Source organism: Antennarius striatus, chromosome 13 (assembly GCF_040054535.1).
Source record: "Antennarius striatus isolate MH-2024 chromosome 13, ASM4005453v1, whole genome shotgun sequence".
NCBI lineage: Eukaryota > Metazoa > Chordata > Actinopteri > Lophiiformes > Antennariidae > Antennarius > Antennarius striatus.
In genome coordinates this window covers 7,892,394-7,916,962 of record NC_090788.1, presented here as the reverse complement: position 1 = coordinate 7,916,962, position 24,569 = coordinate 7,892,394, and the positions used below count along the sequence as shown (strand labels likewise).

The following is a 24,569-nucleotide window of genomic DNA, read 5'->3' as shown; positions in this document are numbered from 1 at the left end:
CTCAGGCTACGTAGGAGCGTCACTGAAGTTGTGCCAACCTTGGGCATTGGCTCTTTTCTAATGGTGACGGCTGGGAGAGAACCATTGAGACTGATGTGTATGAGGGCTGTCAGCCTCTCCCCATGACAGAATGGAGACAGAAGGGAGGGAGTGAGACAAGAGGGAGGGGAGGTGTGGAGGTTACAGGCAGAACCTGTGACCCAATTGTGGCCACACCAGCTGTTTCCCCTCCACTGCCTTCCACCACCAGCATCTCTGTAGACCACATCCTGCTAATTGGCCTGTATTGCCTTGCACACACACACACACACACACACACACACACACACACACACACACACACACACACACACACACACACACACACACACACACACACAACAGTGCTTTACGAAATAATATCAGTGAAATGGCTTGTTCCCAGTGAGGAGAGACATTTGCCATTGCCTTAAGCTGTAGTTGCGTGATGATTGATAAGGTGCTTCAAAATGTACTTCGCAGAAATATAAATGACTAGCTGCCACAAAACCAAGCTGGCTAATGTCCCCCTTGACATGCACATAGGCAAAAAGACAGAAAGATAGAATGATGAGTGACAGACTGACGTACATACTGCCACCAAGACTCTATGAAGGGGAAACTGAATTAATTGGCTTTCCCTTCTGTGGATAAGTCCTCAGATTTGTGTGTGTGCGGCGATAATGGTAGGTTGCAGAGACAGGCAGGTTATTTAATAAATCTTGGAATGTGTGAGGCAGAAAGGAGGAACACACCAAACAGAGAGAATGATACCTCCTTCTGCTATGTATCTTGTCTGCCATAGCCCACAATATCTGCTCTGATTCCCTTATAGCCTGAGACATTCAAACCTGTTCTCGCTCTCTCTCTCACACACACACACACACCCCTAATCATGCACCCACAGAAAAACACTTAATCGCTGAAACACTCATGCATGGCAAGAGCAGTACTGCAGACACATCCAAGCATGCACAAGTAGGCTATAAAAACACACACAGAAACATGTACAAGATCTTGCTCAATCAGTCTGATTTGTTTGTTTCCTCCTAAGCATTTGAGGATTCCTCAAGGAGGAAAAAAAAAACTTTGTATAATCAAGTCAATTATGTCATTCAATCAAGTCGAAAATCATTTCAAGCCCTTTCTCAGATTCATTGATTGCAAAGTCGTGCTGAATATTTGCTTGATGCATTATATAGTGCAAATAAGGTGTCTTTATTTGGAAAGGCAGACCGGGCCATGGAGAGATGTGCAATGCCACTTCTGCAGACAAAGAGCAAAACAAAGTCCTTCACCTTGCTCGCTTTCAGTCAAGAAAATAAGAAAGGGCCTTATGAGGGAGGGCTGGATGCTTATTGTCTTTGAACACACAAAAAAAATAACAATTTCTTTTAATCTACAACAGTTTTTTTTGTCTCCTGCAGGACGTGGTACATTATGTGCCCATGAAAAATCTATCCTCAGTGAAATTGCTTAACTCAAGGTCAAGTACTAATGTTGCAGGAACTGTATTCACTGAAGGTGACCTTGACTGATGTAGAATATGACATGGGGGAAATGGATCTCCACTCAGCGTGGGGAAATTATCTGTGAAATGCTGCCACTGTATCAAAGCCTGTTCATGTGTGTGCATGCCGAATGTGCATGTATGCAGTGTTCGCGTGTGCAGCATGCATGCCCTTGTATGATAGAGTGTGCATGTATGCGTTGCTCAGCTGGGGGTACTGGTCATGAGAACAGCTTGCAGAAACTGCTGCAGCAGACAGGAACAAACAGCTGAATATGAGCCTCTGCTGGATGAAGTGAGTGTGATGTTCCAGACCACATTGGAATACTGCTGTCACCATGCCAAAGCCAGGGCTTTTTTTCTTTTTATGTTACGTCTACAGTATATATATATATATATATATATATATATATATATATATATATATATATATATGTTTCTGATGTCATCCTACTGAAAATAAGGTACAAAACATACTTATTTTTTGTTTTTGGTCAAGGAAGCTGGTTGCTGTTGTTTGTTTGCTCTGTAAGCAGGATGTATGTTGTTGACCAGGTATGCTGGGCCCGTGTGAAGTTATTGCCTTATCTTCGGTCTGTTTGCTTGTCACAATTGAGATTTATTTGTCTTACTGTCGAGAAAAAGCCTAACTGGTGTTTGTGGCTTATTTTAAAGCCCAAATTCCTGATCGGCACAAGGATTGGAGCGCTGCCACTGGGGCAGCGCATTGTTTGTACACTTTTACAGTTGATCAAACCAACATACACTGTATGCCACACTATTTGAAAGATGATGAATGCAGCATGTAGTGGAACCAAAGGCAACACTGTGCAGGGTAATAATAAAAATCAGACTTACCTTCCCAAACTGTTCAAAATACTGCTTCACATCTTCCACTACTGTATTGGCTGACAAACCACCCACAAATATTTTCTTTGTTCTTGTGACCATCTGAAAGGAAGAGGGCAAGAGGAGGAGATCAGTGATGAAGGTTTAAATGTATTGTACAACCTCTTTAATGAGGCTTTGAACACACAGAGAGCAGCACCTGTGACGGGGGAGGAAGTAAAATAGTCAGGCCACATTGTTGCTAAACAGTCACATTATTGCCTTTCAGAAACACTTAATTTCAATGCTAGTATTGTACCAAGGTCATGAACACTGCAGGTTTTTTTGGCAGGAAAAATTACACTTGGCTAAGGAAAACCGCAATGTGACTTTCACTCACAATGACATTATAAAGTGAACCTCTAATGAAAACAGACCGTCAAAGAATTAAAGACCTCCATTTTGTACATAAGTCTTTGTTTATTTGTGCAAAACTTAAGAAGATACAACAAAATAATTTATGGACTTTCAAAAAACAATTAATGAGTGCTGGAAGATGGAATCAGAGTGCATTAAAGCCTCATTTAGTTCCAAACGGCAAGAATATTAAGGATTATTACCCACGGCATCGAAAAGAGCACCAACATCTGCCACGGAGAGTGCATGCTAAATTTAGGAGAACGATTTCTCAGGAAAACACGTTCACAATTCAACAGCAGCCATGGAGTAAAATCTAAGGGACTGCCCCTTTTTTGCACATGATTAAAATGAGCATGTGAACTTGGGATCGCCCATGTTTGACAGCAGGGTCTGTACCAACCTGAACTCAGGGCTTTTTGTGCGTACTGTTTCCTTTTCAAACGTCACAGCTAAAATGCAAAGGAACACAAAACTGTGTCTGCAGAACCTGTTGTGTTAGTTTGGTCATTACTTGGACCTGGTCTCACACCACAGGTGACAGAAGCTGCCTCAACACAGTGGAGTGCCTGTTTTGGCTCACGACTGGTGGTGGAGGTGATAGAACATGATTTGGCATGTTTGGTGTGAATGTAACAGTTCAGGCAATATTGCAACAGTCTAAGTGTGATACACTGGTCGTTATTTAATTATTGGAAAACTGCAAAACTAAAGGATCTCAGACCTTAGGTAGCACTCCAACAGCTTAGACTGATCAACAAACTATCTGGTTGGTTATTTTTCTGTATTTAAATATAACTGGTTAAATTGCTTCCGGAAATTGATTCTGTAAAAAATTCTCCTCATTTGCAGTAAAGAATGATAATGCATTGATATGATGAGAGCTGGAGTGATTTTTCATGTGCTCCTGTAATCTTGGCAGACAAGGCAGAAGGGAAAGGCACAGGTTTGATTCTCCCTTTGCTCGCCAGAATCAAACACAAATAAATGATGGGGGCAGGACAAACACACTCGAGAGATGCACAGCAAACTATCAAGAAGGTTGATAGAGTCTACCTCAATCAAAATGCTGACTGAAACACTTTCGATCTGTGAAAGAGGCTTAACAGCGAGAAAAAAGAAGCAGCATTCAACTAGAGCCGAAGTAACCATCTGTCAAGTGCCATCCAGGTGCACACAGTCTCACAGGCACACAGCCGACACATATGGACGCAGCCCACACATGAGCCCTCTCTTATTACAGTTTGCTTCTTTTTTAATTTCGCGTGCGTGATTTTTCATGTTTTCCTTATTACATTGTATTGTTTTACCAACAGATTCAATAAAGCCTTCTTTTGTGGAAACAAAAAGGTGATACAAGCACATCTGAATTAGAAAAAAAAAAGAAAGAAAAATGAATCACTATTTTAGTGGCTTACATATAAACTCCTGCAATTTGAAAGCAAAAAAGAGAAAAAACAGAAAGTTTGTATTTCTGGGCTGGAAGCACAAAATGAATGCTTAAAAAAAACAACAACAACACATAACCACAGGAGCCACAGAAAAGACAGACGACGACTCTGCATTTTCCTGGGGTCACAAAAATATGCGATGTGCCAAAGCTTGCATTTACAAATGCAAAGTTTGCTTGGTGATTGACAAGAAACATACGCATATCAGGATGCTAATGCCTTTTTTTAGACGTATTAGATCTCATTTTCCAATGGAAGCTGCTTTCTGACTTTTGGAATCTGATTTACGGGCAAGAGGTGGGAGACACTCTGGGCGCAACACCGGAACACCACAGAACCACCAAGTTGCATTATGGTTAAGATAATAACCACAGACATTAATGCATTTACAGATGAATCCAACAGGCAGGTCACTCTCTCCCACAGCAGTTTGACAGGAGATTTGTTTCCTGCTGGAAATCAGATTAGATGCCGGTTTACTCAGGCATCTTTGAAAACATGAAAGTACTACAGGGTAGTTCTACAAAAGCCTATTGCTGCTACCATTATCAACTACTGAGAAATTTCATCTGATAGACCAGAACAAAATAATATGCGAAATATATATACTTATTGTCCAAAATTACATGAGATTAATGGCTAAATATATGTAAATATTGATTTTTCTACAAAGTGCATTACAACCATTAACCAGATATTTTCATTCAATTTTATTTTACTAGCTTTAATTTCATTTTATTATTTGGGAAAAATGTACGTTAATGCATCTTATTCTCTAGCAACACTTTATTTGGAGAGTCATCTTGAGGGCTGGATGACCACTAGCCATAGAATTAGGTGTAGTGTTCAGTGCTGAACACCACTTTCATAACCACACAAATCGCATTTTCAAATGCTTAATAGTAATATTAAGTTGCATACTAAATGCTAGACATTATAACACGTGTTAGCATCCAGGAGCTAGCATGCCATGTAGTAAGGATCTAAGAATACCTAATTTGTCTCCTGCTGTGTAAAGAACATTAAAGGCTCTCAATGAGGCACATGATCATTGAATGTTTTACTATTATGTACTACTGTTTAAATACGACAGGGTTACACACTGGTCAAGACCCAGTAGCTTCATAATCGTCTAGCTCTCCTCCTCCTCCCAACACCATACCTCAGACCCCAGAGGTTATCAGCCTTCGATGCTGCCGCCAGCAACTCCAAGCCAGACAGCTGCTGATAAACTGGCTGCATGACTATTTATCAACATCACTCACTTTTATCATTGCAAATCTAGGTTCAAAAAAAGGAAAAGAAAAAAAATATCCAACAAACAAGTCAATGTTCTTCTCTGCTTGCCTCTCTACATCAGCTGTTTGCTACGTTACCCTTCTGGGCTGCCCACGCCCCACGGAAGTCTTTAGCCTTGATTTTAACTGAACAAGTCTAACCAAAAGCTAAAGTGTTTTCTCACTGACAATGACTGTTTCATCTATTCGCCACACTACAGATATCATGCCTGTTAACTCACTGAATGTCTATGGTCATACGGTTTGGTGCTAGTATTGCAGGAACAAAGGGGTACTAGTGCTTGTCTCATCGTGTTAAATGTTTGACACATTTTAAATGCATTTGTAATTTCTTAAATAGCTGCTGTTTGCATTTATCTGCAATAACACAAGCTATGAAATACCACTGGAGATGTATTTAATTGGACGCAGAGCATTTTACATTTCGCCGAGTGCTGCAAACTCCGTGCCACACAATAACAGCCTCTAGAAGTGGAGCATATATCTTCTCCACATTTATAGCAATATTAGTTTTGATCATTTGAGTCCTACTGGTGCAGCAATTTAAAAGACTTTTCTCAACGACATTTCCATTCAAGCTGAAAGATTACTTCAAAAATTGTTTGAAAATGGACCACATTTTAACCTAGTTTTTCCTTAACCTAGTTTTCTAAACATTCGGTTATTTTTGCATCTCCCTAAGAGATAGTGAGGACAGTTACGAGTGTGTATGACTGAGTATGTGTGTGCTTACATATGAGTGTGTTTCTAATTTGTTGAGTGCATACTAAAGGGCTGCAACAATTACTGCCCTAGTGCCTCATAATGGCAATAGAAGGCATGCTACAGATCCATACAGAGAGGAGAGGCAGCTACTAGAGCAGGGGTTTGTCTGTAAGGTCACTTGAGTTGGTTAAGGCTAGGCTAATAACAACAGTATCATTTAAGGCAAAAGACAACACGTCTTCAATCAAAAGTCAAACTGCTCCACAGTCCATAGACCACAGTTAGACCCAGTGCTTAAACAATGCATAAAGGAATGTCTGCTATTGTCAGCCCACATGATACCGAACAAGAAACCAGGTCATGTAAATACTGTCCAGAGAGTGCTTGAAATGGACGTCTTTGTCAAAACAGCTACACAACAACACCCTAGCTAAGCACACAAATAGTGTGAAACACAGACATTGCAGTGAATCTTTCACACTAACCCGCCATTCAAACATTTCGCGCGTGCGCAGTCTTTATTTCCTGCTGTCATCATCTGTCTATTGAGATATCAGTTTTTCTCAGCGGCTGCTAACACCTCTGTTGTTAGCCTATCATCTTGCTGCTGTCTTTTTAAATACGATTCTCGCTGAACTCCGAGATCGGTCATGCTGCTGCTGTGCCCTCCGCCTCCCAAACACCGTCCGGCCTTCACTCATTCAACATCATTTCATTACCCTTGTCAGTCTAGTCTCAGCAGAGTCATCCGCCACCGTCACCACCAACGCCACCAGTATTTGAATACACAGGGATTTTCTGCAGCTGCTAAGGGCAGATGAAACTTTGTTCTCAATCACCCTGAAGAGTCTGAGTGCCAGAGATTTCTGATAGACTAATTATTACATATCATCTGCTGCAATAAACATTATCTTCTTTCATTTGTCTCTCCTGATAGAACTACTTCTCTCTTCTTACGACATGCTGTGCTTCATAAACGACCTGAGAATGTCAAAGGGCTGCCCTCATATTGCCTGTGTCTGAGTAGAATACAACAATACAAGCCTGACACGTTGAAGAATTGTGCCAATTTGAGGTACAGGAAGTCTCATGCAATAGCTTTTGTGTTGAATATTAGAATAATTTGGCTTTGTGTCAGTAAGATCAATTTCAGCCACAACCAAGACAACCATTCAGGTTGAATCTTAGTGATAGCTAAAGAGGGAAAACTCTGATCAATCAATCAACCTTTATTTATATAGTGCTTCATCACATCAGACATTTCAAAGCGCAAACACAAAATTATAATCTTTTTGCCACCCATAAAATTAAGTTTTTAGATCTTGGGGTACTTCTGGTCATGCCTTTCTTGAAAAACACACATTTACAGAGACACAAGGAATACACAATCCATGAAAAACACAAACTAGTAGGTCATTTATTCTAATGCACCTCCGCCACCAGTTAACAGAGCAAACATGCCAGGAAGATAATTACTAGAGTCACTTAACACTAGGCTGGTTCACTTTGATGGCTGCATGATCTGTTCCTTGATTTACCTCTGTAATGTGTGACTGTGAGTCTGCGTGTGAGTCTGTGTGTGACTGTGAGTCTGTGTGTGCCTGTGATGATGATGATGTGTGTGTGTGTGTGTGTGTGTGTGTGTGTGTGTGTGTGTGTGTGTGTGTGTGTGTGTGTGTGCGTGCGTGTGCGTGTGTTCTATAGTGAGCTTCCTCTTTCCTCACTAGGTGTAAACAACACACCTCATTGGAAACCGTGTACAATATTTTGCTCCTGTTTTAAGTATGTGCAGGCTGCTGCAAGTGCTGAGAAGGCTGAAAAAAAGATAAGGCACAAGCTAATATTGCAGCACGGAGTCAGAGCATCATTATTATTGTTGAAATTTTAGTACTTCTACCTGTGGCAGCAAACAACAATTCAAAGAGTCTGTGTATTGCCCCTACAAAAAGCTATTAGTGTTTGGAACATGCGTGCAGAACTGAGACTGGAAAGACAAAGCGTGAATGTTATTAACTCCCCAAGTAGGATATGAAAGGAAATGAATATGGTATGAGACAATAAAAAAACAGGATGGAAGAAGGCAGAGGGTAAAAAAATAATCTGTAACATATTTATGCAAATCTTCAGGTTTTAAACAGAGACTCAGCTCTAATGCTGCAAGTATGTTGTCTTTTCAATTCCATCCTGAGAGGTGCAGCAGGATAAAGACATTGAACGGTTTTACTGGAAAAGCTGAAAGCTTATGAAAATGTTGATTCCTTAGAGATCAATTTCATCACCTTCCTTTATGCCTTCATTCCCGACATGAAACCCTTTCATCGTGTTTGTTTTTAACTGCAGCTTTAAATGAGCTCATCCCATATGTACATTGTCATTATTATACATAAAAATCATATACATGAATATCATAAATAAATTAGAGACTAGAATTTGGGGCATGTTAGGCATGTCCACCAAAGATTTATTGATTGTGAGAAAGAAAGGAAACAAACGATCCCACTTTCATAAAAGTTGATGGAAAAGTGAAGACGCTTTTAATAAATGTCAGAAACACAATGTTTTACCTTCTTTAACGTTACTTGATAGGTTATCATACCAATGTTCTCATCCCACATCACAAGCAAAACTGCCATATGATGGACTAAAGCATTAGAAGCCACATGGATATATGGGGTTATACTAATGACATAGCTTGCTGTGCAATTGCTGCAGCTCAACTTTTAATTGACTTACTGAGCTGAAACAGCATGGAAATACCCACGCTGTTTTGGGGTTTTATTTTTTTGGACATATATATGTTGCCATGGCTACCAAATGATTTGCATAAATATACACAAGATTTAAACAGATCAATAATAAAATGGCTACATAAACAACCACAGTAGGTATGAAAGAACTAAGCACTGTGTAAATTACCCTTTGTATTTCCTCGCAGTTCTGGGGAAAAAAATACAGCCTTACAGCGTAAAGTGGTTGCACTTGCAGATTTGCATATTATAGAGGAGTGAACTGTTAACCTTGGCAGAGGTCTGTGCTTCGAGTGCCCCTCTAGTTAAGCCTGCTGCAAATTACTGCCAGGAGAGCAAATTTTTTAGCATCTCCTCAATTTTTTAATTTAGCAGGATATTAACTAAGACTGCAGACATCAGTAAGTCCAGCCTCCTTTCATCAGATTTGCATAAAATGCAGCAAAGTGCGATTTGATGCCAGACTGTTTTGACGCTCGTTGAGCATGTCTGGAAAGCAATGGAGCACAAAACTAAAAGTTTGTACTGCCAAACTTAGAATACTGACTGAATAAAAGACATGTTGGGAATCGGGCTTTGTGTTCATCCCACAAGAAGATGATGACCTGTGGGAATATATTATTATTTAATATGATCAGAAGTAGAAGGTGTTATTTAAACACGATGTGGGAGATTTCTAGTAAAAGAAAGTCCTTAAAACTGGCTGCTTCAATAATTACGGTACTGAACTGGAAGCTGTGAGCCATTAAAAACAGAAAAACACCTTGAAGCAGCAGGCCACAGAGGAAAACAGACATACAAAACTGTGTGAATAATAACTGTTTTTCCAACTACTATTCATCGTATTGTACGGTAGCTGGAGTAAATCCATGATGCATCTTTTTTATCTCTGTCTTTATTATTCTGTCATTCTCTCACTATGTGTCACCCTGGCTTCAGTATCTCACCTCCCGGTGCGTGCAATGGAATATCCCAACAGATTTTATATTTACTTTTCATAGACATAAAAGTTTCAGACAGGTTTTCTTTTTCCAAAGTGGTCAGTCAGCAGTGAGGAGTTGGGAGCAAATGTCATTGCTGGCTCTTAAACTCCTTAACACTAGAACCATCACGTAGATACTGCACACTTATTTTTATTAGTGTGTTTTACCACTGTAGATGCTATATTTGAAGTTGAGATGTTCGTCATCTCCTTTAAAAGTCGAGGACTTTTAAAGGATGTCTACTCCTCTTCCTCAGACGAAGATTCCTCATCAGGTGAAAATGACTCATCGGTCACTGATCTCCACTGCTAATCTGCCCCAGCCATCCAATCCAATTCCCCCTCATTAATGTCTTGGATCACTCCAAAACTTGTTATTACTGTGATTGGTGTTATCCAAAGCCTATCTGTACATGTACATATGGCCTGCTTATCAGAAGACAACCAAACAATGCACACTGCTGATCAAATAGGCATGGAATGAATTTTATCCCCCTCAAGCCACAAAATGCATTAGATAATAAAGAAACAGGAAATACACAGGATCATCTGCCACAGGTGCCTTTCAATGAAGAATGACAGAAAGTTAATTAGGTATGTATTTAAAGTGTCCTTTTTAAACACCAAACAACAAGTTATCATGTTTCAAATTTATAAGTCAATAGATAAAATGTCACAAAGCATTTGCCCAGAACAATAGAGATGTTTATGTAAAGTTTTTTTTAGTTATACCTTGAAAACCCTCATCTGTGAATTTTTTTATTTATGGATTTCCTGTAAAAAGCATGTTTTGTATTTTATATGTCATAATAACACATAAATCATAGGGCAGTATCAGTAAACTTTCTCAGGTTACCGGTCTCACCTCTTTTATTTTTTCATAGGGGCTTCCAAACCCTTTGATTTGGCTATAATCCTGAATAACTGAGGGTACCTGACTGCAAATTTATTGTTAGTAGATTTTTGATTGCCCTCTCTGGTCGAAAACAAATGCACACAAACCACATGTACACCATTCTCCAAGCCAGTTCTCAGGCAGGTCACCGACATCACACATCCAGCTTTGATTACAAGGTGTAAGCCTTTATCACGGCCCCCACCTCTCACACATACAGGCTCACTAACAGCTGTAAACACAGCCCCAGACAGGGAGGAAGCAGACAGGGGATTTTGATGTCATTTCTCATACCTAAAAATAATGGGACAGATAGAAAAAAGCCATCACACTTTGTTGTATAAGCCACAATTGTTATCATTCTAGCAAGGGGATATAATTACTGGCATTCAGATCCCGTCTGTGGCCTCGTTCATAAGCAACCAGAAAGCACCAGAGAGCATCTGTCAATGCAATGTAGTATGATCAAAGGCCTAGACGTTGTGCAGGCGTGATGCCCACACACACACACACACACACACACACACACACACACACACACACACACACACACACACACACACACACACACACACACACACACACACACACACACACACACACACACACACACACACACACACACACACACACACACACACACACACACACACACACAGGGGAAACATGGCCAGTCCAGGTAAACACTGCCTCTGCTCATTTGCATCACTAGAGCTGACTCTCAAAGATAGAACACAGCCAATAAACATCAAACAACAGCACTATCACTTTTGCTTTGGAGGGCATTCTGCACGGGATAGAAAACAGAAGGAGATTGCAATATAGTAAAGCAGGATTAGATCATCAATGGGAGAAAGAAAGAACGGTGAGAGATTAGAGGCAATGGTATCTGTCCAGCTAGGAGTTAAGGGTGGCAAAGAGAGGCTACACCCTATCCACTTCATACCTTTACATACGGTTTTAAAAAGTGGTCCAATCTCAGCTCTAGTGTTCATAAATAGATCTGTAATTGCTTATTACAATACAATTAGGCCAAAGGAGATGAGAGAAGGAAAGATGCTTAGTGCAAATGTGGAGTGACAGGCACAAGCACCCAGACCCAGGATTACAGTGGCCATTTGCACAGGGACAGAAAATGAGAACGATAAGGGAGAGACAAAGGGAGAGAGGGGAGACAGGGAGAAGGAGTTGGGGGTGGGGAAGGGCTGTCAAGCACAGGGCAGAAGCTAATGACAAGTCTGGCTTCAACTTGCACAGACGTCTTTGAAGCGTGGCTCTGATCAGAGCTGTGATTGCCAACACTGCAGGGCCACCACTCCTATATTAACCTAGACTAACAGCTATTCAGTGAAAGTCACAGGCCCTTTCGAAACCTGACTTGTGCCGGAGAGGACCATCTGTGGTATGGCACTGTGAGGAAGCCAAGGGACGAATATGGGCCACATGTGTAAGAGACACTGTTTGCATATGGCCTCGCTGTAACGGTGACAGTCAGGCTGAACATGGGGCCGGTTAGAGCTGATTAGCTGCACTTCCCTCCTCAACCCACTACAGTTATGAAGATTGATAGAAGCAGCTTAGAGCTGATTATAGGGCCCAGGAGATGCATGGGCCCATACCCAAACAGCACATTCACACTGCATTCACAATGAGCACAGCATGCGATCGCAAGGCTCAGACCAGGCATTAAGCAAATGCTAGAGCAATAAGAAGAAAATAAGAGAAATAGGCAATGCCAGTCATGCTCTTAAGAGCTTTTTGGAAATATGAATATTATGCTAATAACATGCTTGCTTGTGGCTAAATCTGGGACAATTGAGCAAGCATGTTAAGAACATTTAACAAATTTCCGAGACAACACTTTATTGGGAACATGACGGGATATTTGAAACTTACTCCGGGGTTATGAGACAGCATGCCTGCACGCCGCTGCAAAGGTCTATTTAGCACACAAAGCAATAAAATTAATTTTGTTTTGACACGAGCCAGTCCTGCTCTGAAATGCATTTTAAACATAGTGAAAATACAGCCTTGTAACCCAATGAAACTGCCAGCTCATGTTCCATTTGGTCTGGCAGATACGTCTGCACCCCCCCCCCCACACACACACACACCATTCAGGTTTCCATCTCATCCTGGTTTGTGCTGGGCTAATCATGACTGCTGATCTAATGTGACTCGCAGAGGGGCAGCACCAGTTTCTGAAGAGGCACACTTTGGCTGCTTTGATTGGTTGTCAGTACATCCAGCTGAGTCTGGCCTGCAGGCCTATCCAGGCTAACAAAAGGCAATAAGTAAAGTTAGGCAGTAGTTGAATAGAAATGATCCTTTTATCTTTATCTTGTCATAAACACATTTTAGAATAATATTTAGCTTCTAGCTGGAAAATGCTACTTTGCAGTTAGTTCTTGTGTGTGTGTTGAAGGTTCATCTAGGAGTTACGGGGGAACCTGTTGCAAACACGTCATCAGTACAGTTGTTTTGACAGTTGTTCAATTCATTTATATCTTTGAACTTACACTCCTGTTGTCAGAGTGTGGGGCAGTCACCTGAGTGAATAATGATTATCAGATAGTCACTTCTAACCAATAGCATAGTGATACACCTTCACTGTCAGCAAATTATCTTGCTGCCGATTCTAATCGCTCCTCTAGTTCTTTCATGCAGCTGTTTTGCACACCATTCACCTCTTCATCACCACACATTCATCATCAACTTCATCATTCATCAACTTAGCAGGGTCATCAGCCACCACCACCACATTTCTTGACTCCAAAAGGGGATATATATCCTGCTGCTTTTCATGAAAACATGCCCTTCAATCTCAAAGCCCCTGAGGAATCTCAGTGTCAAAGACTTCATGACAGAGTAATTACCACACTCATCTGATGTAATATGCAATCACATTCACCTCAACCACAACTTTCTCCTGCCAGGCCAGCCTAGATTTAACCAACTTCTTGGCCTGGTACATTTGGTGAGTATTTTAAGGAGCTCATATATGAAACATAACAGTTTGATACAGAAAATTAAATAATACAAAAACAGCTGTAAATTTGTCATTTTGTGCTTTTGATTAATAGTGCAAGGGCTAATGAGCTGCTTCATTAACAAAATGTTTTTTTTTCTACCCTGTAGTTGTGCTGCGGAACACGATTTTTACATGTGGGTAGCCATTGTGTCTGTACATCATGCATGACAGCACAGGTATATATATAAGCCACACATACATACATAAGCTAAATACACATACACACACGTGACACAACACACAGACCAGCTGCTATCCTATTCCACTTGGCCACAGTTGGAGTTAATATTGTGCATGTAAGCAAAGTGCCAGGATAGATAGATAGATAGATAGATAGATAGATAGATAGATAGATAGATAGATAGATAAGAAGAGGACTGTGAGATGGAAAGCATGGACGTCAATAAAGCAAACTCTTAGACCAAAATCAGCCATACAATCCTCCATAAAATTTCAATTTAGAATTACTTTCTCAATTAGAAAACCTTTTCTTGGTGTAGATATACATAAAATGAAGTAAGGGAAATGATGTGGACTTCCCTGATCTGATCCTGCTGACCTTTTAAACCCTCCGTTGAGGGAGGAGCAATGGCTGACTTACAGACATGGTACGAACCTCCCTTTAGTCCAGCACGTCGCGCATAGAAGAAAGAGTCAGGACCCTGCACTTAGACTGGGTCTGATCTTTGCACTATGATGTCTTCCAGTCTACACTGAGTCTCTGCTGCCCTCTCCCTGCATCTGAACTTGCACCAGGTTCAGGGTTCTTTAGCATTTTAGTTTCTGCATATTTATGTGACTTCAGCTAATTCGCTTAGTTTGAAAAACATCAGCCAAACTTACAGATTGGTCAAGGTTCCCAAAAATAAAAAGTAGTTACGAAGCGAAAATGAAGATAAGTCTTTTAAACATAATGAGGCATTGAATACTAAGTATCCCTGGTCATGGATGTGTTTCATTGAAGAAAGATATTGAGTTGTACCTGTTAATTACCATTCTTTTAAAAACGTCACTTGTCAAACAAACAAAAACGTAATAATATGCTTACAATTCCAATAAACCCTTATCTGAGACAAACCTCAGAATGAGAACAAGTTCAACTCTTCAACCATGTAAATAACGAAAAAAGAAATGAAAAGTTCCTAAATAACAAAAGGAACAAAATCAAAACACAACCACAGAACATAGTCCTACACAGCTCCTTATTTTGTTCACAATATTAAAGCTTTGTGAAATTTTACGTGGTACATTGTTGTTAGACAACTAATACAAAGTCAGAACAGGCAGATTTACATTACACACATTACAGGGCAAAATATACGAAATGCTTTCATGTGTATTTACCCCCATATTTTGGAAAACCTTGAGCAGCAATGATAAAGACCAGGTAAAAAATTGACCGTTATTATCCAAAGGAGCTTTTGACAGTGAAAACGTTAGAAAACTTGGCAAACAACTGCTAAAGCAAAGAAAGACATTTCTCTACAGTAAATATTCTCTTCTGCCTAAACTGTTTGAGTGGCAGTCCTTTCAATAAGTTGATGCTCTCTTGCATGACCCTTGACACTGATACCAAATGTTAATTTTTGTAACAAGACCCCTATCTAAGGCCTGACAGTAAGCACTAGAGGGGAAAACAAATGGGATTTTAACTTCCAATTACAATAACGCCTTTTCTGACAGGCACTCCAACTACACACCTTACCCCCACCCTGAACCTCCCTTTCGCTCGCGCTCTCTCTCTTGCAAGCACGCACACAGACACACACACACACACACACACACACACACACACACAGACACACACACACACACACACACACAGATGTGTTGCAGGAAAACAATGGAGCTAATCACTCTGGAACCCTTATCTCTGGAAATGTGATCGCGTGAATGACGTGATAAGAACAGGTGAAGGTAAGGCTGCATAAAATCAGAAATATTCTTAGTTTTTTTCCCCGAGTTCTAAACTATAGCTTTTCATCACCCACAATGTACTCACAAACACTCGTGTTTAGTCCTTTAGTCAAAGGATGGATATTGTCCATAGAACTTCATGAATAGAATTACAATAATAGAAAGTATTTTGTCAAAATTTGGTGGGAGTTTACACAAGACTTTAATATTTTCATGCCGTAGTGGATTTATTTATTACCTAAAAAACAACAGAAATGAAAAAAGTCCAGGTAACCAATATGCTTATTTTTGTGATAAATAAAAATAAAAAGGAAAAATCATAAAACAATGTTGTACAGATTTCTTGATTTGCTACTTAATATAAAATCCTAAATTTGTTTCATTACAGATACACATTACCTTGATGTATCATGCTTATAACGAACTTTAGTAATGACCACTGAATTGTATGTCAGGGCTGCAGTTATCTTGCTTTTTTTTGGCTTTTTTTTCTTTAGGATTTTTGAACTACTAGGCAGACAAAACCATAAGGTTCAAAAAGTCACCTTGGTTTCTGGGAAATTGCAAGAGGCATTATTCGCAAATCACTTTAGGGACAAGACAAGATTAATTGATTGATCGAGAAAATAACTGGAAGAATAATCAATTATGAAAGTAATCATTAGCTGCAGCCCTAATTAATCATGCAAGCATGTAAATGGTTTACATAGACTTTTACTCCCTGTAGCAGTGGCAGCATTGTTGTCCAAGTATAAATACAGACACATATGACTAACTGAATGCAACCTTGTTAATCATTTATAAGTAAAACAAACTCCAGGCAACTGCCAAGTTGATGGAAACACAATTCATTGTACTACAGAGCAATTATGTGGATCATTGTGTTCCAAAAATAAGCTGTAAGTGTGCATCATTATGCATGACTACCAAGGTCATTAGGCATTCAGTGTCTTTAGAAGCTTGGAATCAACTTGCTATTAGTGGCACCTTGGGTGTTGTACATTTACACCATTTAGTTTTCACCTCAAGGACAAGGATTTCTGTTTTCCTGACTAAAGGAGCCAATCAAGATTGTCCTTGCTGTTAAAAAAAAAGTCACTGCATCACGGTGAGGTCTGCACTTTGTGTCAAACAGCACAGTGAGCTGCCGTGGCTGAGGTGCCTCTAATCTGCCCCATTTTATGGTCAATTACAGTTTGATCTTTCAGTTTATTATTTCACTCTTTATTTATTGGTCACTGGAGCTATTTGTTAAAATAAAAAACAAACTGCATCAGACATTCCTTTATTTTATCTGCACAGTTAGAAATCTGGAAAATCCTGCTACCTGTATGAATTCTTTCACAAATGTTTACCAAGCTCATATTTGATTTATCTTTGACACAGAGAACAATGAACTGCCAGGAAAAGGACATGAGCAGAAACAGAGAAACAGCCTCTAGTAAAGTATGATCAATCAACATTATTTACGAAGCTTAATAAAGATTTTATCTCCCCATAGAATGGATAGCTTACCCAGTAACACTTGATGCATAGTGTATAGAAATGTTTCACTTAATAAATGGCTAATAATTACAGATCCAATGCACACAGAAATAAAAAACATCACAAACTAGTGCTGTAAAATATCTGCTTCAATGGGCCTGTAGTAAAAAAAACTACAAATATACTGACAATATTGAAAATTGGCAAACATTACACAATCAATATGTCCATATATAAAATATCCTGCATTATTTTGGTGAGTCTAAAGTAGTTGTTAAGTTTATATAATATGGAGAATATGACCAACCTTTAGAGTCACCTTCAAATCGTCTTTCCGTGGTAAAATAAAATAAAATATTAAAGTAAGAACACTATTAAAATTCATTTACAGTGTGTGCAAAGTTTGGCAAAGATAGAATGCACAGTTTTGCAGATATACTCCGAACTAGATAACTGTCCCGAATACAAGTCTTAAAATTCCCCTTTCCATGGAAATATATACTCTGTATATGCTCCAGACCAAAAATGATGCACTGAGGACTATATATACATATGTGTATTTGCCTTCACAACATTTAGAAGTTGTTGCTGCAGTGTCACGGTGGAGTTGCTGCAGTTTCACGGTGTTTTTAAGTCCACCCAGTGGTCGTTGTCCACTTAATTGAAGTAAATAACTTTAATCATGGCTGAGTGTTTGTTGAATGGCTTCTTAACACCGAGCCTCTCTGCTCCTCTCAGGAGGAGAATGGGGCGAGCATGTAGCACTTGAGTTTTTTGTCATGCTTCACAGGAACCTAGAAATGAGTGGAATAATTCTCAACTCTTAAGCGTGCTTGTAAGAGCTCAGGGGCTGCACTCAGGAAAGACAGCGTCCAAGTCCCTGGACACACCCCCACTCGCGCCGACAATACACAAACATTTAGGGCCAGGTGACGCGTGGCGGATCAAGTACAATGATCCCGACTAGATGTCACGTTAAAGAAGGCTGCTTGACACACTGTTGCACCGTGGCTGTTGGTGTGTGCCGATGCTGCAGTGTCATGTGCTGCCCTTGACGCACCTAAGCAGTGCCGTCCGGAGTTGAAGAGGAGGAGATAAAGAAAGGCCAGGCAAAGGACTAAAATCTCACTTTATGTGGTACAAGATATTCTGTTCTTTCATCTCTGGAATTATATTAACTGCTTGTGGCTAGTGAAGGGCTCAGCTGTGGTGAAAATAGGCCCCAACTAGCCCTTTAACAATCTACTCCACATCTCTGAATCTCCCATCTTTGCCCTGAGCGGCGACAGAAACAAACAGAATCCTCCTCCTCTCTGCTCTTTGCAGTCTTTGTATTTCATTTCCTCTGAGGAAGAAGGCTCTCTTAAAATATTCAGCCACTTTCAAGTAACATGTCATACTGACCAAGCTATTTTTTTGGATGAGCTCCAGCCCTAATCTTTTCAGTGACATGTCTTCTTCCTGCTCCAGTGCTCGACTGAGGTGCCCAACAGAATAGTTACTGGTTAAAGAAAACAGGATTTGCTGAGTTTCCGAGTAGCTCTTACACGTCAGGTGTCAAAATGGAGCTGTGTGACACTACAGCCGAATAGATTTCTTCACACGCACCTTTAACACGCTGCTGGGCCACAATCGCAGCCCCCAAGCCTCTGCACCACCTACAGAGTAATTCACTCTTTAGCTAAAGCTAGGTAGTACTACACCTGACCCCGGCAGCTCTGGCCATCCCTTTACTGCTGACCTCCAGCAAGGTGCCAATGAAACACGTCCATTGAGTGGTGAGCAGAACAAACTGCCTCACCTAGCTTCTGTTGACAGCTCAGCATTTTAAAAAAACAGTGAGACATCGGGACAAGTTCATAAACACACCACCAAGCCAATTCACCTCTGGGCAGAGGAAATTCAGGGGGGGGATTCAAGGATATTAAAATGAAAAATTCTGATTTATCCACAATTTTTGATACAATGCAAAAGGAAAGCGCGAATCAATCATGCGGAAAATGTGGTGTTTGGTAACCTGCTGAGCTCAGCCTTATTTCTGAATTTGATATTTTGGGAACAAATCATTGAACTCTCTCATAGCCATGCAAACAACCCTTGATACTGCAAATGATGTAACGCTTTAATTTTAATGCATCACCTCTACCCACAAATAACATTTTAAGATTTTGTCATTCTCAGTCAACTGATCCAGCATGAAAGATTTATGAAAACTGGCAAAAACACATGGCTCGTCAAAAGGACCTTGGTCAGGGACACTAATTTTTATATTTTTAGAGTGAATCTAGCGTTTTTACTGGACAGGTATTGTTTATTTGCTGACATTTTGTAAAATAGCAATGAATGAAAATATGCTGATGTTCTCATCACCAAACATCAAATGTGAAATACAAATAGTTTACTTTCTGGCTTCTTTCCAATAGTTCCCTCAGTCATTTGACAGAAACGTAGGCTAAAACTTGAATAGCACAAAAAGGGAGCACCTTGCCCATTTATGTTGTTGCAACTTCAAGAACAACGCATATTTGTCCTCCGAGTGTTTCCATCATTGACGTTCTAACAGTTTCTGTGCTTTTTTTTTTTGAGAAAAGCTGAGATTCAGCAAAGGAGAGAGAATATAGTTCCAATTTTACAGGGTCATAACAGCTTATTATAGCTTTAGCAGTGTCACTCTGATCATTCTCTCTTTACTTCTCCAACTCAGTGAGAAATATTTGCCTTTTCGTCCAGCAAATATTTTGACCTTTATAAAATGGAGTCAGTGCAACTGCGATTCTTGCTAGATTCAACTGTTCTTAGTTGCCAGAGATGTTGCTTAAATCATCTCTGTCTCGCCCCGTCTGTGCACTCTCATTTGTGCAGTGTTATGACATTTGCATAAATGCACATGATTGAACAAAGAATGACAACTGGTAGAACCAGGCAGACCTTTCAGCATTAGACAGCCCGCTCCCCATCAGGCGACTCTCTGGCAACAGTCTAGTCTCTGAGTCGGGCCCACAGCTCCAAAACAACACCAATGTCAACAATTGTGAGCGTGAGAAATAGGAGGTGCGGGGAGGCTGTGTCAGATTAGAGTCCATTGCATGAGTCTCACGCTCACTGTAGAAGATCTGGCCTCAGGCCATGTTCCAGATTTGCGGGAGTTCCAGGTGTATCCAGTTTATCAATCCGACTTTTTGAGTAAGACCTCTGCTCTTCTCTCACAGAAAGCAAAACAAAGTCAGATCAAACCTCAGTTAACCGACAAAATGCACAAACTGTGTTGCACTAGAGCAAGAAATGATGGCTGGCTGATACATTTTCATTTAGCTGCCCGGCAGATAGTGGAAATGAGTAGTTTGAGGGGAAAACAGTGGTTTCCAAACAGTGATACGTTTACATGAGCTGTTCATTCATCAAAAACATCAACGCAATGTTCCAAAGAGTTCTTGCAAAAAAAAAAAAAAAAGTAAAGATTAAAATAGCGTGTTATGTGTCTTTTTCACAGCTACAGTACAGACGGGTTCATTAGCAGCATTTTATTTTCAACATGGTTTGCTGAGAAATGCATTTCCCATGAGAATGAAAACAGTGATAATAAAACTTAAATGTGAAATTAATTACAGATTATCACACTTATGGGAGGAAGCAGTGACAGGACATGTTATTGTTAGGTCAGTCCTTATAAACTGAATTTATTATATTTAGCAGTAATATAAAATCAAAATCATGTTATATATATATATATATATATATATATATATTATATTATATATATATATAGTACAGATCAAAAGTTTGGACACACCTTCTCATTCAAAGAGTTTTCTTTATTTTCATGACTATGAAAATTGTAGATTCACACTGAAGGCATCAAAACTATGAATTAACACATGTGGAATTATATACTTAACAAAAAAGTGTGAAACAACTGAAAATATGTCTTATATTCTAGGTTCTTCAAAGTAGCCACCTTTTGTTTTGATTTCTGCTCCACACACTCTTGGCATTATCTTGATGAGGTTCAAGAGGTAGTCACCGGAAATGGTCTTCCAACAGTCCTGAAGGAGTTCCCAGAGATGCTTAGCACTTGTTGGCCCTTTTGCCTTCACTCTGCAGTCGAGCTCACCCCAAACAATCTCGATTGGGTTCAGGTCCAGTGACTGCGGAGGCCAGGTCATCTGGCGCAGCACCCCATCACTCTCCCTCTTGGTCAAATAGCCCTTACAAAGCCTGGAGGTGTGTTTGGGGTCATCGTCCTGTTGAAAACTAAATAATGGTCCAACTAAACGCAAACCGCATGGAATAGCATGCCGCTGTAAGATGCTGTGGTAGCCATGCTGGTTCAGTATGCCCTCAATTTTGAACAAATCCCCAACAGTGTCACCAGCAAAGCACCCCCACATCATCACACCTCTTCCTCCATGCTTCACAGTGGGAACCAAGCATGTAGAGTCCATCCGTTCACCTTTTTTGCGTTGCACAAAGACACGGTGGTTGGAACCAAAGATCTCAAATTTGGACTCATCAGAACAAAACCTGATTTCCACCGGTCTAATGTCCATTCCTTGTGTTCTTCAGCCCAAAAAGTCTCTTCTGCGTGTTGCCTGTCCTTAGCAGTGGTTTCCTAGCAGCTATTCTACCATGAAGGCCTGATTCACACAGTATCCTCTTAACAGTTGTTCTAGAGATGTGTCTGCTGCTAGAACTCTGTGTGGCATTGACCTGGTCTCTAATCTGAGCTGCTGTTAACCTGCGATTTCTGAGGCTGGTGACTCGGATGAACTTATCCTCCGCAGCAGAGGTGACTCTTGGTCTTCCTTTCCTGGGCGGTCCTCATGTGAGACACCTTCTTTGTAGTGCTTGTTTTTTTTTATGCGAATTCACTTGGGGACACTTTCACAGTTTTCCCAATTTTTCGGATTGACTGACCTTCATTTCTTAAAGTAATGATGGCCACTCATTTTTCTTTTTTACTTAGCTGCTTTTTTCTTGCCATAATACAAATTCTAACAGTCTACCCCATTTATAAGGCAAGAAATCCCACCTATTGAACCTGACAGGGCACACCTGTGAAGTGGAAACAATTTCAGGTGACTACCTCTTGAAGCTCATCAAGAGATTGCAGAGTGTGTGCAAAGCAGTAAGCAGAGAAAAAGGTGGCTACTTAGAAGAAACTAGAATATAAGGCGTATTTTCAGTTGTTTTACATATTTCCACATGTTTTAATTAATAGTTTTTATGCCTTTAGTGTGAATCTACAATGTCAATTGTCATGAAAAGAAAGGAAACTCATTGAATGGTAAGGTGTGTCCAAACTTTTGGTCTGTACTGTATATATATATACAGTATATATGTAGAAGCCACAGACATCAAGACGAGAAAGCTCCTCACCATGCATGGAGTCCAGCATCCTGAGGCTGTACACTAAGCGGAAAGAGGGAGGCCGAGGACTAGTGAGCATCAGGGCCACTGTCCAGGATGAGACATCAAAAATCCAAGAGTACATCAGGAAGATGGCCCCAAAAGATGAACTGCTCAGTGAATGCCTTAGACAGCAGAAACCTGAGGAGGAAGAGGAGGAGGAGGAGACAACATGGAGGGACAAGCCCCTACACGGCATGTACCACCGTCAGATAGAGGAAGTGGCTGATATCAAGAAGACCTACCAATGGCTGAATAAAGCTGGACTGACAGACAGCACAGAGGCACTGATCATGGCAGCACAAGAACAGGCCCTAAGTACAAGAGCAATAGAGGCCAATATCTACCACAGTAGATCTGACCCAAGGTGCAGGCTATGTAAAGAAGCCCCAGAGTCAGTCCAGCATGCGGTAGCACGGTGTAAGATGCTCGCCAGCTCAGCATACATGGAAAGGCACAACCAAGTAGCTGTGATAGTGTACAGGAACATCTGTACCCAGTATGGACTAGAAGTACCCAAATCCCAATGGTGGTTGAGAACAACAAGGCTAAGATCCTGTGGGACTTCAGCTTCCAGACCGATAAACAGCTACTGGCTAACAAACCGGACATAGTGGTGATGGACAAAGAGCAGAAAAGAGCAGTGGTGATAGATGTGGCGATTCCAGCTGACGCCAACATCAGGAAGAAGGAACATGAAAAGATTGAGAAATATCAAGGGTTGAAAGAACAGCTGGAACAGATGTGGAAGGTCAAGGTTAATGTGGTCCCCGTGGTAGTAGGAGCACTTGGGGCAGTGACCCCCAAACTGGAAGAGTGGCTCCAGCAGATTCCTGGAACAACATCTGAAACCTCAGTCCAGGAGAGCGCAGTCCTAGGAACAGGTAAGGTACTGCGCAGAACCCTCAGACTCCCAGGCCTCTTGTAGAGGACCTGAGCTTGAGGATGACACACAGATACCACCCCACAAGGGTAAGGGGGACATTTTTTATAACCGTAACACCCCCCCACACACACACCTACACACACACCTACACACCCACACCCACACCCACACACACACACACACACACACACTTTTATCAACAGGTGGCAGTAACGGAAGAAAGTTGTATGCAAGTAAACACGGCTGTGAGCAAGGCTGGATTTCAAATACAACTGATACTTCTATACTTCTTACCTTCACAACAAAACTCCAGTGAGCACCTTCAATCCACTCTTATTTTGAAGGCTGTGGAGAACGTACATCACAACTTGGGTAGGGTATTCACAAATGACAACCCAGAGCTAAGGTAAAAACCAGGCCCAAATTACATCTTACTGACATTTCTGAACACAAACCTTTTTTGTTCCTTAATTACATACTAGGCCTTATGCTAACAATAATTTTGAAGTGTTTTGCCCAGAGCTCAGGTTTGCTTTAGGCTTAATTTTATGTATGCGAGAAGAGGTCAAAATAACGCAGCATTTAATCTACAGTCAGGGCTAAGTTTTGCCCTGGGCTTTCATATGTGTAACGTGAAAATCGCTTAAAACCCAGAATGTGATGCAAGTTAGTGAGTTAATAATGTCAACTACATGTCTCAGAGCCATTACATACTGCTCAAACCTATCTTAAAAATGATTCATCTTAAGCCTCTTCCATTTGCATTCACAGTGCAGTCTCACTATTAGCATATAATAATTAGAACAGAGTTAGGCACTTCATATATTTCAGGCAGCATATGTGAAAGACCTGGTTAACTTCCAATACCCCCCTTGTCACATGGCATGTGTTGGCTCATCATGAAGTAATACAAGACATTACGTTGGTGTATGGCATAAACACACACATACAACCAGACCCACACAACAGTCATTTCTGTCTGTCTGCACAGAA

The 24,569-nt window shown here is 40.6% G+C and overlaps 1 protein-coding gene across 8 annotated transcripts in view; it reads right to left on the bottom strand.

Annotated features, from left to right (window-relative positions):
• The window catches only part of LOC137605913 (RNA-binding protein Musashi homolog 2), a 235,668-nt gene that overhangs the window by 151,387 nt on the left and 59,712 nt on the right, over positions 1-24,569 (bottom strand). For all 8 annotated transcript variants that reach the window (XM_068330836.1, XM_068330835.1, XM_068330837.1 and 5 more), the window contains one exon: positions 2,387-2,479. In XM_068330836.1, the coding sequence (XP_068186937.1) occupies positions 2,387-2,479 (93 nt within the window). The remainder of the gene's footprint in view (positions 1-2,386; positions 2,480-24,569) is intronic.